Below are 14,881 nucleotides of genomic sequence, written 5' to 3' on the forward strand. Positions count from 1 at the left end.
GGAATCTGGTCTAGTGGAAGGTGTCCTTGGCCATGGCAGGGGATTGGAACTAGATGAGCTTTGAGGTCCCTTACAATCCAAACCATTCTGTGACTCTACGATAACCAAACAACAAGCTGTTTGCAGAACAGCCTACAGCAATTCTCTCATGCCTGCTACAATATGGAAAGCAAAGCAACTTGAACATGAACCAAATTGCTTGCTCATGACTTGTGCACGCTCTCACAAATGCAGCAGCACAGAGGGCATCTTTATGACTTACATTCAAGCAGGGTCTTAGATGGGCCTCAAATAAGCTTGCCAGTCTCAAACACAACATTTCTGTTAAAAATCATAGTCAGTCAAATCTATTCAGAAGACAAAAGAGTACTTCTCTGTAAGTAGACAAGAGCCCTTTGTTTGGCTGCTGGGCTTTACTAAAGCCTGTAATTCTTCACCATAAAGAAAATGTTTAAACTGGTCAATGGCAAAAGTCAATTTGGTGAGATAATGTAATTAATAAACACCATCCATATGCCTCTGTTTTATAGAGACAATTGGCCATGAAAAGCACAGCAAATGGAAAGCTCTGAAAACGACCGGATGCTCTGCAGGGAGCTCAGCTGCTGCAGGGACGAATGAGCTCTTCTCTAGACTCAGGACTCCCTGCCAAAACATGACATCCCTCACCAAGGATAGCAGGTAGCTCTCCACCATCCTCCATGGAGGCATTAGATCATGGCTCAGTCTTTGACACGGGACTTTTCAGAACTCATACCTCTGCTCGCCAAGACATTAGGCTTTGACCTCTGCTAGTCAAGAAATTAGGCCTCAATATGGTCATCCCGAGATTACATTTAAGATTATGACCACAGAGACTTAGATCCATCAAAACTTCAAGCAAACCCAAGCCTTATGTCTCATTCTCCAAAGTCTACCATCTTTATTCCATTAGCTGCAGCAATTGCCTCAGAGGCATCATCTGCCCAAGAACCACAGTCCCAGTACCTTACTTCAAACCCTGACACATTTGCCCTGACTTGTTCCTGAAGATGACGCTCTCATCTACTTCCTTGATAAGGATCTAGAAAGAAATGAGGAGAAAACATCTCTACACTTTAGGCCTGAATATTAAGTCAGTTCCAAGGCAGACCTTGGGGCTAAGATATTAAAAAGAGAAAATGTTTCAGTGTTTGATCTCAGGTCAAGAATCATCTGCTGTTTAATTTGTAAAAGATAAGCTAACCTGGGAGGGAAGCCTATTGCCAGAAAGTGGCTCCTGAGAGCATCCAGCTAAAGGGTGGCTTCACTCCAGCACCAGAACTGTAATTCCCAAGACTGGTGGCAAAACCCACAGCTCCCCTGAATTTTCAGTGCACAGCAGTGCAGGCAGCTGTTGAATTGGAGCATCCAGATGTTCAGCCAGAGCAAAGGAAGCAGCCATGGCAGATGCTGCTTCCTGATTCCAGGTGCTGCCAAGCCACAAAAAGCGAAGGATGGATATTTATTAATTCTACAGTGAGAAGAAAAAGCTCACATGAGCTGGGGAAGGGTGGAAATAAATTAAGACTAAAAAAGGCTTCCTACCCTTCTTGGGAACCTCCTTGGCAATGCAGACTTTAACACACTTAGGAGAGACATGCACGGCATATCAATCTGAAATGCCACCTATCTCTCCAGACCTTCTTCTCTGTTCTCCTCTAATAACTATTTCCAAAGTCTAGTTGCCTTTTCAAAAAAGCCAACATTCCTCCTCTCAAACACATGATCCATTTTCCAAATTTGAGAAGCAAAATAACCATTAAAAACAAATACAGGAAAATTACAGCATCGTGCTTCTAAAATACTACATACTTTTGAAAAATATATCAAATATTACCCTTGGATCATCCTTCAGTAACTACATTTATGCCAACAAATCAGCGCTCAGATGCTTTCAGAAGAAACAGAAAGACCACCCAGTTGATGTTGATGCCTCAGTGCTCTGTTTTACTGAAAGACTAAAATGCAACACCCCACTATGTATTGCTGACATGTAGCAAAGTCTCCAGACTCCAGAACTCTCACGAGGAGAGCCACTATTAACCTTCTGTTAGGAAAGCAGCACTCCAGCACTGCAGTATGCAGCACAACCTGCCAGCCAGCAAAGTTTCCAAACATGCGCTTGGGCTTGCGGAGAGGATCAGACCATCACACAAGCTCTGGAAAACCATGCATTTCACTGCTGCAAACCAGGATGAAACAGGTTTATCAGCCTCTTCCGAATGGGAGCTGACAAGTACAGCTGGATACTTGGCGCTGCTCTCTGGTGCTACTAAAATCAGCAACTGCTGACTCCCACCACCTCCAGGACTGGGCCCAACCTTTTAAAAGGCACATTAAGCCTCTCACTTACAGAGTTTGCCTTTTCTTTCCAGCAGTTTCATATCACTCTCTTTCCCTCTCCTAAAACCAAACCAGGAAACTTTCAACATAGCTAAAAAGCACATTTTTCGACAGTCAGACAAGCCTGGGTGATTCCCCCATGTTCTTCCAGGCCCATCAGGGTTACTGGACCCCACTCTACTCTGATGTCTCACTGCACACTGTGCTGATGGCACCAAACCACCAGCTTTGATGTGGGCAATGCTTGCCATCATGTGCAGGTTGGCACGAGCAGCTTGGGCTCACCCTCTTTATCCCAGCCATGTCTCCAAGCACTGGCTCCCCCAGGGCAGCTGGCATAGCACAGCAAAGAGCATCTGTAGTGCTTCCCCCCACCTCTGGACACACAGAGCATGCATCCAGCATGGACAAACCACTCCTAGGTTCAGGAGTGTTCTCATGTCCAGTAATTTTTGACACACCTCTGACATCTACATGGCCCACCCCAGTAAAGAGGTTTGTTGGTTACATGAAGTAAACACAGGGAACTCACTGCTTTAGGAAACAAAATCTCCTGCTGCCCTACCCTCATCTGCTTAAAAAGCTCCTGGATAATTTACTTAATCACAAATGAGATTTCTACCTTACAGCTTTGTCTAGACAATAACAACAACAATAAATAGCAGAATCAAAGGGGAAGAAATATAAAGCTAAACCACTTGAGAGTGCTCTGGAGAGCCAGAAGGGCTTTTTAAGCATCCAAGCAAAATTCGTCTTACAACCAGGACAACCTTCTGCAGAGACGACTGAATTGGTATCTATCTTTTCCCAGAGATCAGCTACAGAATCCTGCCTTAAGGGACCATGTAGCCGCTGCCAGACATAGTGAGAGGTGAAAAAAAAAAGCGGGGAGAATAAGGGAAGAAAAAGTAAAAACAACAACCTCCCTTCCCTTTCCCCATCTCTCCACAACTTTCCGGCAGCAGGGAGGGCGCTGCACCAGCAACAAGCTGCCCCCCCCCCGCCTCCCTCTCCCCCTGCCCCCCGAACCTCCTGACAACCCGCCTCACGCCGCCGCAGCATGTTCATCCTAAGGCAAAAACCCATCAAACTTAATACTTTACTAATTACTGTGGCAGTTTAATAGTTACTGCACCATCAGAGAGCTTCGTAATAACTACATTTCTATAAAATTAAAGTATATTGTCCCTCATTAGCCAAGCGTGTTTCTGCAGCGCTGTTATACTTCGCGGAAAAGGAACTCGCTGTTCTACACAGCCCTTTTTTAATTAGTTCTTAAGAAACGCGTTTTGCAATTGTATCCTTAGAAATCCCTAACGATGAGCCAGATTTCATGAAGGCTGTGACTGGGCTAATTTATACAACTAGACAACTTCAAAAGTTAGCCCAAGCTAGTGACATTATTTAGTTCACTGGAGCGGCTCATTTTAATTGGATTAAATTGTCATGTTTTTTTAATTTCATAGTGAAACCTCAATTTATTATTTCCTAATATTTGCCCAAACACTGCAACAGTGTCATCTGCACGCCTCCTTTCCCTCAGGACAATCTGAGCTTCCCCGATGGAAAAGGCTAAAACCCCTCTGCCCGGCTGTAACCGGCTGCCTGCCGCGGAAGAGTGGGAGCGCTTAGCCGAGAGTGGCTCTTCCAGAGGCACAAATCCCGGCAACCGAGTTAACTGCATTAAGTGCAGGGCCTCGCTTAGCAAATACACTTATGGCTCGGAAAAAGTGTAAACAGCGGCATTATCCCGAGCATCTCGCAGCAAGCCCGCAGGGGAAGGGCTGGCGGGGCGGACGGCCGGGACAGGCGGCCAGCTGGGCGGTGGGTAGCGCTGCGCCCCAGTGCAAGTAAGAGGCGCACCAGCGCTGCGTACCCGAAGGTTTTGGGGAATCTTGAGCCTCGCAACCAAGGGTCGTTACTGCTTTTTTCCCCCTCGTATTAGCAGCCGTGCGGGAAGGGTTGACTTTGCAAGGAGACGCTCCCGCCTCGCCGCCCGCAGAGCCGGGGGAAGGCGCGCTGCCCTCAGGCTGCTGCTCCCAGCGCCGGGCTGGGCACGGAGCCCCCGCGGGTCGCAGTGCCCCGAGGGCTTCGGGACCCGATTCCTTAACGCCGCCGTCGCCCCTCGGGTGCCCCACGGCCACTAAGTCCCCCCCTTCATCCCCCTCGCTCCGGGGCGGCAGCTAAAGAATCACCGGGGGGGCTCCGGGACCGGCAGGCGGACGGGTCGTCTCGGCAAACTTGGGCTGCGGCTCGCTGGAGGGCGACAGGGCGCTCCGCTCCGCTTCAGTTCGGGGGATCTCTTCTCTTTTGGAGGAGGGGGATCTGCTGCTTCCAGAGCGCTCAGATATCAACAGATGCCCCCTGAATCAGCCCCCTGCCCAGCGGTCGGCGATGCCGCCGGCAGGGCCGGGGCTGCGCGCCCCGCGCTCGGAGACGGAGCCGAACCGGCTGCCCCCATCCCTGTCCCGTCCCTCCGCGCCCCGCGGGGCCGCCCCCTCCCCTTCTCCCCGGCACTCACCGGCTGCCCGGAGGCGCAGGCCACGAAGCTGACGGTGAGCGCTAGCCACACGCCCCGCATTATTCCCGCAGAGCCGAAGCGGCGGCCGCCTGGGGCCGGGCACAAAGGAGAAACCGGGGGGCGGCGGCGCTCAGCAGCGCCCGGGGGGCGCGGGGCAGGGCCGCGGGCGCCCTCTTGCCCACCGCGCTCCTTCCTTTCCACTCCGCGCTCCGCTCCGGCGCTGCCCGGCGGGCCCGATGCTGCGCGGCGCTGGGGCGCCCGGTTCGCAGGCTGCGCGCTGCCGGCTCTGTTGCCTTCCCTCCGCCCCGAGTGCGCGGCGGCGGCGGCGCGGCTCCCAGTTAAACCCCGCAGAAATTCCTGCAGGATTACAACACAGATTGGCAGCTCCCCCAGCCAGTGGAAGGAGGCGGCGCGCCGCTGCCGCCGGCTCTCGCCCCTCGCAAATTCAAGCAACTTTCCCCCCCAACCCCTCCTTCTCCTCCTCCTCTCCGGTCTCCCCTCTCTCGTCCTCCCCCCCAGTGGAAAACATGAGCAGCGCCGCGGGCCGACCGAGAGAGGGCTGGCCCGGTATAAAAGCGGGGCTGTGGAAAAGCTCCCTCTTTTCAAGGGACATTTTGGCGGCTGCCGCGTGTTTTCAGCGTCGGATTTCGTATCGCTGCTCCGCGCCACCCTCCCGAGCCAGCCCCGGTGGTAGCCCCTGGTGTCGGAAAAAAACAGGACGGAGGGGTTAAAAATCACGGGGAGGGGGGATATCCCAAAATGCCAGCTCAGTGTGGATCCCCGCTTGGCTTTCTGCACCAAGATTCTTTTTGGTTTTGACTTTTCTCCCTCGACAAGAAGCCCAGACACTTTTAGGGGCGAGGGGGTGGTTTAAGAGGCAGCTACAATTTGTACCCAGTTACAGGGATCCAGGAGCTGTGTCTTCAAAATAAATATTTCAGGAATTGACAACACCAAGAATGTGTGCTCCAGAAGCCAAAACAAGAAGTCTTGCTATGACTAGTCCATGGTATTTCTCAACTGGGGAAAATGGTGGTATTGAGGTAGGAGCCTCAGCCTGATCCACTTGCCTATGCCAGCATGTTTCCACCACTGAGTGTGTCCATATATTACATCAGTCATTGGACACGGGAAAGGAGCAACAACCAGGAAAGCAAAATATATCAGTCTCACTTGCAAACTACCACTTGTGATTTAACTCAGAAGGCTACAGGCACCGTTTTATAGCTGCATCAAATGGTCACAAGGTCTGCAATGGTCTCTTGTTTTAGCAAAACCTATCCCTCTTAGGGGACCCCTGTCCTGGAGGGGAGAAAAAGAGCCCAGGGAGATTGCCTGGGCAGATTTTTTTCCACACCCTTTCCTTTGCTTGCCCTGCACTTTGTGAAGAGCTTTGGCTGATGAGTGGTGTTGAGATCCCAACCGCCTTTAGTTCCCGCTCTGATTGCCCTCCTATCAAAACTAGAACAACATGTAAGAAAATAAAATGAAGTTGATTTGGCACAAGCAATCTCTCATCCCACTCACCACTTTCCCAACCTCTCTCAGGCAAACAGACACCTTTGGAGATGCCTGTGCGGTCTGCTGGGAAGCAGCAGGACCCTTGTCCCAGAAGGGTAGGTGGCTGTGCCTGGAGTGCTCTTGCTGCACACGACCCAGTCCCAGGAACATGATACCTCTCAACAGTTACCACACTTGCTATTTCTAGATCCACTTTCCGGACATGCCGTGTCATTGATTTTTTAGGCTGCATTCCCCACTGAAATCTCATCAGATTTTCAGTGGTCTGCTCCTCGCCAGAGTCACGCACAGATTGTTTAATATATTTCTTATATTAAACAGATTGTTTAATGTAATCCTTCTCCTTCAAAGTATGTCACAAATACTTAGGACCCAACTCTGTGTATCCTCTTCCTTGGTAGGCAGCAGGACTGCAATCCAGCTAAGCAACAATTTCAGTGCTGTTTGATGTGGGTGAGTGAAGTGCAGTGAACAAAAGGGAGGAAGACTCCAGTTGGGCCAAATCTGTAGGACCTCACATTGGCAAGGGGTCTTACAGGCACCCCCATCTGCAGGGATGAGAGAGATAAAGAGGTTGCAACTCACCCCAAGTCAAAGCGGAAACCAGAAGTAGCATTCCATGTGCTGTCAGGATACTTAACAGCAGGAAAGCAGAACGCCACATTAGAAGCAAACAACATAAAAGAGCGAATGTGAAGACAGAGAAGCTGAGTATCGGAAGCATCCTAGGGTTGCCAGATACCAAGGAGCAGGTGATTTACTACAGTAGCATGTGTTTTTGGCATTCAGACTTTTCAGGCATGTCTTTTAACAAATAAAGCAAACTCACCCTTTCTTTCATGTTACAATCCATGATTATCAGGGATTTTTAATGTGAGAGGACACTGGAACAAGTTGCCCAGAGAAGGTGTGGCTGCCTCATCCTTGTCAGTGTTCAAGGCCAGGTTGGATAGGGCTTGGAGCAACTTGGTCTAGTGGAAGATGTCCCTTCCCATGGCAGGGGTTTGGAACTGGATGAGCTTTAAGGTCCCTTGCAATACAAACTGTTCTGTGATCCTATGATTTATGTACTCAGTAGAATCTATCAAAGACCAGTATCATCTGCAATCAGGGAGGGGAAGGCCTTCCTCAGACAAAGATAACAGCAGCTAAGGGGCCTCTCATGGACCACAAGTGTCCATATGGGCAGTGCCAATGGAGGGGTCGGGTCTAAGACCTGGAAAACTTCCAAATGCCTACACACATTCTTAAACCTGGGGTGGGGCGGAGATTTCTGATGCCAAACACAAAGCTAAGCATATGCTCTAATTCTAGAAGGAGCAGAACTGAGGAGCAGAAGCCAGATGAATTATTTTGAAGGATAGAAATGAGCATGAGGAGGAAAGAAGATAAAAGAAATAATCCTTGCAGGTCACAGAAATAACAAAATACTGTCTTGGGACCTACTTGTTTCCTCCCCACACTCCTGAGCCCTGTGGCTGGGAGCAACATACTGAGGTAGGAGCATTTCCATGCATGGTCCCATGGAGGATAGCTGTTCTACCTCATCACAGCCAAGTGCTCTGGTACCTGCTCCTCTTGTCACCCTGATTTTATAGTGACAGAAACAAGTGGAAAGCCCAGCATGAAACCAAATGTTTTTAACCCAGAGGAATTATGTAATAAGAACTGCAATGAGAGGGTAATCAAAGCCAGGCAATGAGACAGAGCTGCCAAGATAAAGCTGCAGGCCAGGGCACTTCTGATGCAGACTCAGGCGGCAATCACTGCTCAGCCTTTGTGCCATCCCTAGACCCCCAGCTCTCCAACAGCCACTGACCACAACCCCAGTGCTGAATCACACAAGGCTGGAGTGGGATTAAGGTGGGATTAAGGGACAAACTTTACCAAAGGACATTTTTTTTACAAACTGTGTTATATGCTGGAAGGATGTAAGAGGACCTCACGTGTAACACGCGCAATGTGGTTTTCAGCTACCGAAAATACCCAACCATAACCCAAATGGCCACTAAATTTGAAAATTCAGCTGTGAGTCTCTCCTAAGGGAAAACAAACCTTCTGGATTTGGAGCCTGTGTTCCCAGCTATGGCTCATTTGTACTATGCAGTCAAAGCACTGAATGACTTCACACAAATGCAAGCATTTCTAAAGCCAGGAGTACCACAGAGCACAGGCAGGGTTTTGCAGGACCTTTTTAGTGGGATGAGCCATAGAATTACCGGAATTTTAGGGAAGACTTATGGTTAGAAAGAGACAAAAGCTGTGCAAAAAGCAAGTTTGGAAACCTTAGAAAAAAGATTTCAAGCCAGTGGCTGCCAAGGCACTGTTAAAGATAAGTGAGTTGAACAAGTTCCTGAGTGCTTCCCAAGCATTCATTTCTGCATGGCCAAGTCCTCCAGGTGACTCGCACACCCAGCAGGGCTAAGGAAAGACATCCACATGGGGAGGAGAGCTCCTGATCATGCAATTTCTCCATTAAGATTTGGCCAATAACACAAGGCATGATTGAGAACGCTTGGCCCACAGAGTCAGCCAACACAGCAAAACTCTGAGCCTCACGCTGCAGCCAAGTGGGTGATGAGGTGGCGTTGGCTGGAGCTGATGTTTGTTGTATAAATGATTGGTAGATGTATTTGTTCCCATGATGGGGTAGCCTTGGCATCATGTTCAAAGGTCATAAGAGGTGGCAAGTTTTCCCAAATAACTTACAGATGATCAGAATCTGTGAAAAGGAAGAGAGCAGATGATATTAAATCTGGTTGATGGCAATGATCTGAAATAAACTTGCTAAAATATATCAGTAGGAGAGTTCAGAATGAGATTTATTGCTACATCCACAAACTCCCAAATTTCATGCTTCTAATTTAAGAATAATAGAACTACCCATTGTTTTTTTACAAAAATGTCTCACTAAATATTTGCAGTGCAGTTGTGTTCATTTCTGTATTATAATGTGAATTTAGGGATGTGGTAGGCTGGTGCTTGTAGGACTATTGAACCACACAAGAGGTTGCAGCAATTTTGGTAACACATCAGTGAATGGTTCTTTTCTGCATCAGTTTTTAGAAGTGTGATTATATGAACATGTATCCTTCTTCAACAGGCTTTTGTTCTAAGAGTACCTATTCTAAGCATTCCCAAAGTACCCTGGGACATCTTTGTTTCTTTGATTCAAAGAACTCTCCTGCTGTGCAGCTTCTGAAGAATACACTTACACAGGGTATTTATTTTTTAATCAATCTATCTGTTTATCTTGGTTGATATGAAATACAAACTATGTCTGCACAGAACTGAGTGCTCCCTGATTGCTGAAACAGTACGGCAGGAGCTAAGGGCACTATAAAGCAGCCAGTGCTGCTTGTGTCTGCTGTGACATGGCCAGGTTCACTCTTTTGGACTGTATGTGGTTTATAAGGTGGTTTATAATGTTGGGCTTTATATGAATACAACACAGAGTTTGAGTTTGGCCTGCAACTTGGCTGGGCAACAACTGACAAGAGAAAACTTGCATCAAGGAAAACTTTTTTGTTCGTTTTCTGTGGAAAAGCATAGTGGTAGGGAGGCCTAATGAAGAAGGAAATAAAAGGCTAGAATTACAGGCAGAGCACATTCAGCAACCTCCTAAGAGGTGGTGGATTGGGTGAAGCAGTTCAGGAGCAGCCTGAAAATGGAGCTGGTTTGTGTTTGTCATTGTTCAACAATAGAGAACCAATGCAAAGAGACAGAATGGTAAACACAGGCTGGAGGCTTCACTCAAGCAATGGTTGCTGGGGGGGGGGGTGCTGCAGGTGGAGCAGGCAGGGGGGATCAGGAGTCATCTCCTGCTCATTGAGAAGGTGTTAGCCAGCTTTCCAGAAGAGTTAGGTTCAGAAAGTTATGACCCCTGCATAGAGAGGGACACCAGCATCAGTCACTCATCCACATTCAAAGATGGCCTTTACACCTGGCATTAAAGTCTGACTTTGGCAGTGTTCCTACAGCAGGTCTCATCCCTGCTATTCAGCAAGTCACTGAAGCTTTTAAATGTAAAATACGTGCCTCCAGTGCCTGGCTGATTTGAGGCTCTCTTTTCCAGGAGAGATGTGTTCCAAGCACCATAAGCAAAGCAAATGACACAATACTGACAGCTAGGACCACCAAAAAAATCCTGAAAGTTGGCCAAACAAGCATTATACTCCCAGCTTTGGCTCTGGATATTAACTGCCCTAAGAAATCCAGTGTCACTTTGTGCTGACCTCCTGAACAGGGTAAAATTTACCATTCTGACATTTTAGCCAAGGCTATTATGCTTGCTTTCTTTTTATTAGGACAAAATGTACCTTTAAAATAGAAAGATAATTCTTTATCTCTGAAAGTTTCATTTAGAACTGTGGCTCAATATTCGCCTGAGACATTTGCATACCTGGAAGTGTCTCATATGTGATCACTGCAAATGAAATGCATTGTTGATTTAGTTTATTATCCCAAAAGATGATATCGTGGTTAAGGTTTGTATGCAGTACATCAGGAGAAAAATACAGAAGGGCTGAATTGAAACAGATTTTAATTCTGCCAGGTATACTGCTGAAGTTAATGAAAGTCAGTTAGACATACATTTGGCTGCTGTTGCTAACTGAATAATACAAGTAATAACAGAGGCATCCATTCAATTCCTGATGAACATGAGTAATTTCCATTATCTTAAAATGAGTAGGAGTTATAAATTATAGGTGCAGAGATTGCCCAACACTTTTTCATTATTATATCTTGTTGTCAGTTGCTTATACATTTGCCAAAGTTTAATGCATCAAGCTGAAATTTCCTACACTGAATACCAGCCTCCGGCTGACTTTATTTGTTTTGGTTTCTTTTTGTTTTGCAGGTTCTGTCAAGAATGGTGCATCTGTATCCAAGAGCAAGGTTAGGAGAAAGTATGTTATTATGTCTATGGTAAGCCAAATTCCTTCATTTATCCGAGATGTTTTACCTCCATGCATGGAAGCAAAGAGCAAAGGTTTGGCAAAAGGAGACAACCAAACACTAGAAATTTGATTTTCAACACATTTGGGAAATTATTTCCAAATTTGGACCGTGTCTAAACATTACTGTCTTTACAGTTTGTACATGCTTGGTAGAGACTTGTTAAATTCTGACATCTAAAAATTCCATCTAGGCAGGGCATGTTCCAGCTCAGAGCCACAGAAATCTCCCTGTGGTTGGTCTCCAAATAAAAGAGCTGGCTATACTTTCCTCTCAGCACTTGTGAGACAAGGTCTGCTGTGTGTGCCTGCACAGCAAGGGGGAAGAGAAGGGAATTTGATTTACTCATGGAGGTATACAGAGAAGGGCAGTGGCAATAAGAGTTTGAGAGTGAGGAGGAAGTGGGGGATGTGGGGAGGGAGCAGCACAGTGGGAGAAGAACAAGAGCAAAGGTGGCTGAAGGTGTTGGCATGGATGGGCGAGCACCAGGGCATCAGACCCACAGCAGGTACCCACAGGGGCAGCAAGAGAGGAAAGCAGGACAGTGCTATGTCTGGGGAGGCCAGGAGAAGAAGAGGATAGAGACAGTCCTGCTGAAGAGAAGATGATAACTGCCCATCAGGGGACAGCTCTGTTCTCCTCCATACCTCAAAATTATACCAATGGACATAAGGCTCTGCATTCCTTGACTGTCACCAAATAGCAATGGGAAGATATCTCTCTGCCCCAACACTCTGCATTGCCTGATCAGCATAAAGAATAGGCTGTGTAGTGAGAGATAATGTTGTCAGTAAGATCCATGCCACATTTTGTTGCAGAAATTGAAAGCTATGGAGACAATGACAAAGGTGACTGTAATTAAAGATGGTATCATAAGGCATTAGCTGAAAGGACAACATTAATTTTGGCGTTTCTCAACTCCAAGCACTTTTCTTTGTCAATTAAATGTTTTCATATTGCAGGTTTTCTTAATGTTACTCTTACAATATAGTGCACAACATGTCACACTTGGCTTAACTAATTTCTGTTGTCTGGCCCTGGAAATCTGTACCCATATGGGTAATGCTTGCACACATGAAAAACTCACTGGAATTATTTGACACCACTTAACATCTAACTTACGGGAGTAAACAGATACTTCAGGACTTGCCCATGTAGCACATTGAACATATTAAAGTTAGTCCAGTTGTGTGTATAATTGATTAAAGTATTTTAAACAATATCTGCTACCTCTTGCCTGCTCATACTTGATTGTTCAGATATAAATATATAAATATATTTAAAATAAACATGCATTCCAACAGCAAGTGAGCATCTGTCAATGTCAAGCCTTATCACATCTGTTTAGTTATTTTGCATTTCTGTTTCTCTCTCTGTTGGAGTTGTTTTTACCTTCTCAGGATGGAAATGGATCCAGAGCCAAAAGTATAAAACAAAGATGTGTCCAGGTCGTACATGTTACAGCATATTTATTCCAATCTCACGATATACATCCTGTGAGCATCAAAACAAATTAGTCTGCAGTACAAAGAGAGTCTATGGTCTGACTGTTGCTAAGAGAAAACACAGCTGGACTTCTCATTCAAGAGAAAAAACTTAATTTTCATGTGACATTCTCTTTCTTTCTGAGTGTAATTGCAAATTCATCAGGTATGTGGGAGAGGTGAAATGAAATCATAACCAGTGTCCCTCAGTGCTATAGAGCCATCCCAGGGGGAAGCCTGACACCCAGGTGAGGAGAAGAGCCACCACCTACCACTGTGAGATGATGCAGTGTGGGGTTTCCCCTCGCTGGAGCATCCATCACTTGGGGTTTCTGAAATCAAAGGGTAATACACACACTCTCAATAATGACCAGCTTCCTAATGACAACAAAATGGGACCTATGCAGGGCTGCAAGCCAAGGACAAATTCTGAATGAGACAAAATGAGTTCAAAGCATGTGATTAAATAGTGGTAGGCTTAAGGTCCTAATTCTCCTCTCCCACTATGCAAAATAGGAGTAACTCATTTGTAGTCAGTGAAGATACGAAGATGTAAAATGGCACCAGAGGAGAATCAGGCCATTGTTCTCTGCAAAACTCACTGATAAGACATTAATTACTAAAAGAGAAAATGCCATCAAAAGGATTTTAAATGCTTTGCAGAAGTCAGGAGACAAACTCATTAAATGCTATGTCATAGAGGGAATTAATTCCAAATTTGTGAATGCAGAGAAGGCAAATGCTGCACTACAGATAATGGGTGATCATTTTGAAAGCCTTCTTCAGAAGGCCTACCTTCTTTCAGAGGGGGAGCCAATCCCACATATTACATCCAGCAATGTGAAACAATTCCAGATAAAATAAATCACCCTGAACCTTGGTCCATCTCACACACTGAATTCCAGCCAGCTGCAGTTGTTTAAGGTTTGTAGAAGTTTACTGGACTCTGTTTCCTGCCCAGCCTGTCTCCTCTCCACTCCCAGCTCTCATCATAGGTCAAGCCAGGCTTGGAAGCAGAAAAGCTAAACACCAGTCAGACAGTACCACGTGGGGTCTTTCTAACTGAACATCCAGTTAAAGTGATAGAAATCTCACTGGGACAAATCCCAGCTCCAGGGATATGATAAAAATCTGTGGCAAAATTCTCATCTGACCTCTCCAAGTGCAAGATTTTACCCTCATCCTCAGGATAATCCCCAGATAATTTTGTAGACCTGGTTGCTGAGATAGGGTGACCAAGTATTTGAAACTTCTAATGTCTTTTTGAACAACAGCCCTGAGCAGTTAACCCTCCATTAAAGCCACCACAGAGGAGATGAAGCCTATTAATATATAAGAAGGAACATAAAAGGTATAATCGGTGAGAACTGAAAACATGACTGTGTCATAGGGGACAGTGTTGTGTGCCCCAGCCACCAAACATGCCATGTTCTGCTGAGGGACCCTGGATGCTGAGGCTCCCAGTGTAGCAGTATGGCACATTTTTGACCCAGGCTTCAGCAGCAACAGAGTGATTAGTTGCCCCATCTGCCTTTTGCTTTGGGCATGGGCAAAAGCTCTGCAGCAAGATGTTGAGAGTCAGGATCCTTGGAGCTGAGGCTGGCATCCAGCTGTGTGATGGAATAAAGGAAGCTGGACAGGAAGATGCACTTGTCACATGAGCCAGGGGCAAGGTGAGGATGCCAGGACAATATATGCCTAACACGTGACCTGTGTTCAACACTGTCCTGTGATCTGATGGGGTGACTGCATTCATCTCACAGGATCTGTGTGAAGGAGAGAGTCCTTTTGAATGTCCCATATTTCCCGGCTCTTTCTTGTCACTGTTGTTCAAACCCAGCCACTCGAAGCAGGAGAGGGTTCAGACTATGTCATTGGCGTCATTGTGTACTGATCGCACTTCGGGACTGGTGGCAGGAGCTCAAAAGGATTATTCACAGTCCCCCGAGCTGCCAAAGAGGCCGTCCACTGCAGAGCAGCAGGAGTGGTTCCCTGGCTCCCTGACACAGGAGAATGTGTCTGCCAGGACAGC

At 46.7% G+C, this 14,881-nt stretch overlaps 1 protein-coding gene across 1 annotated transcript in view; it reads right to left on the reverse strand.

Annotated features, from left to right (window-relative positions):
- The window catches only part of SDC2 (syndecan 2), a 62,421-nt gene extending 57,210 nt beyond the window's left edge, over positions 1 to 5,211 (reverse strand). Inside the window, exon 1 of the mRNA XM_034063399.1 lies at positions 4,886 to 5,211. Within this exon, the coding sequence (XP_033919290.1) occupies positions 4,886 to 4,945 (60 nt within the window). The 5' untranslated portion in view covers positions 4,946 to 5,211. The remainder of the gene's footprint in view (positions 1 to 4,885) is intronic.
- Positions 5,212 to 14,881: the final 9,670 nt, after the last annotated feature.

Source organism: Melopsittacus undulatus, chromosome 1, assembly GCF_012275295.1.
Source record: "Melopsittacus undulatus isolate bMelUnd1 chromosome 1, bMelUnd1.mat.Z, whole genome shotgun sequence".
In the NCBI taxonomy this organism is placed as follows: domain Eukaryota; kingdom Metazoa; phylum Chordata; class Aves; order Psittaciformes; family Psittaculidae; genus Melopsittacus; species Melopsittacus undulatus.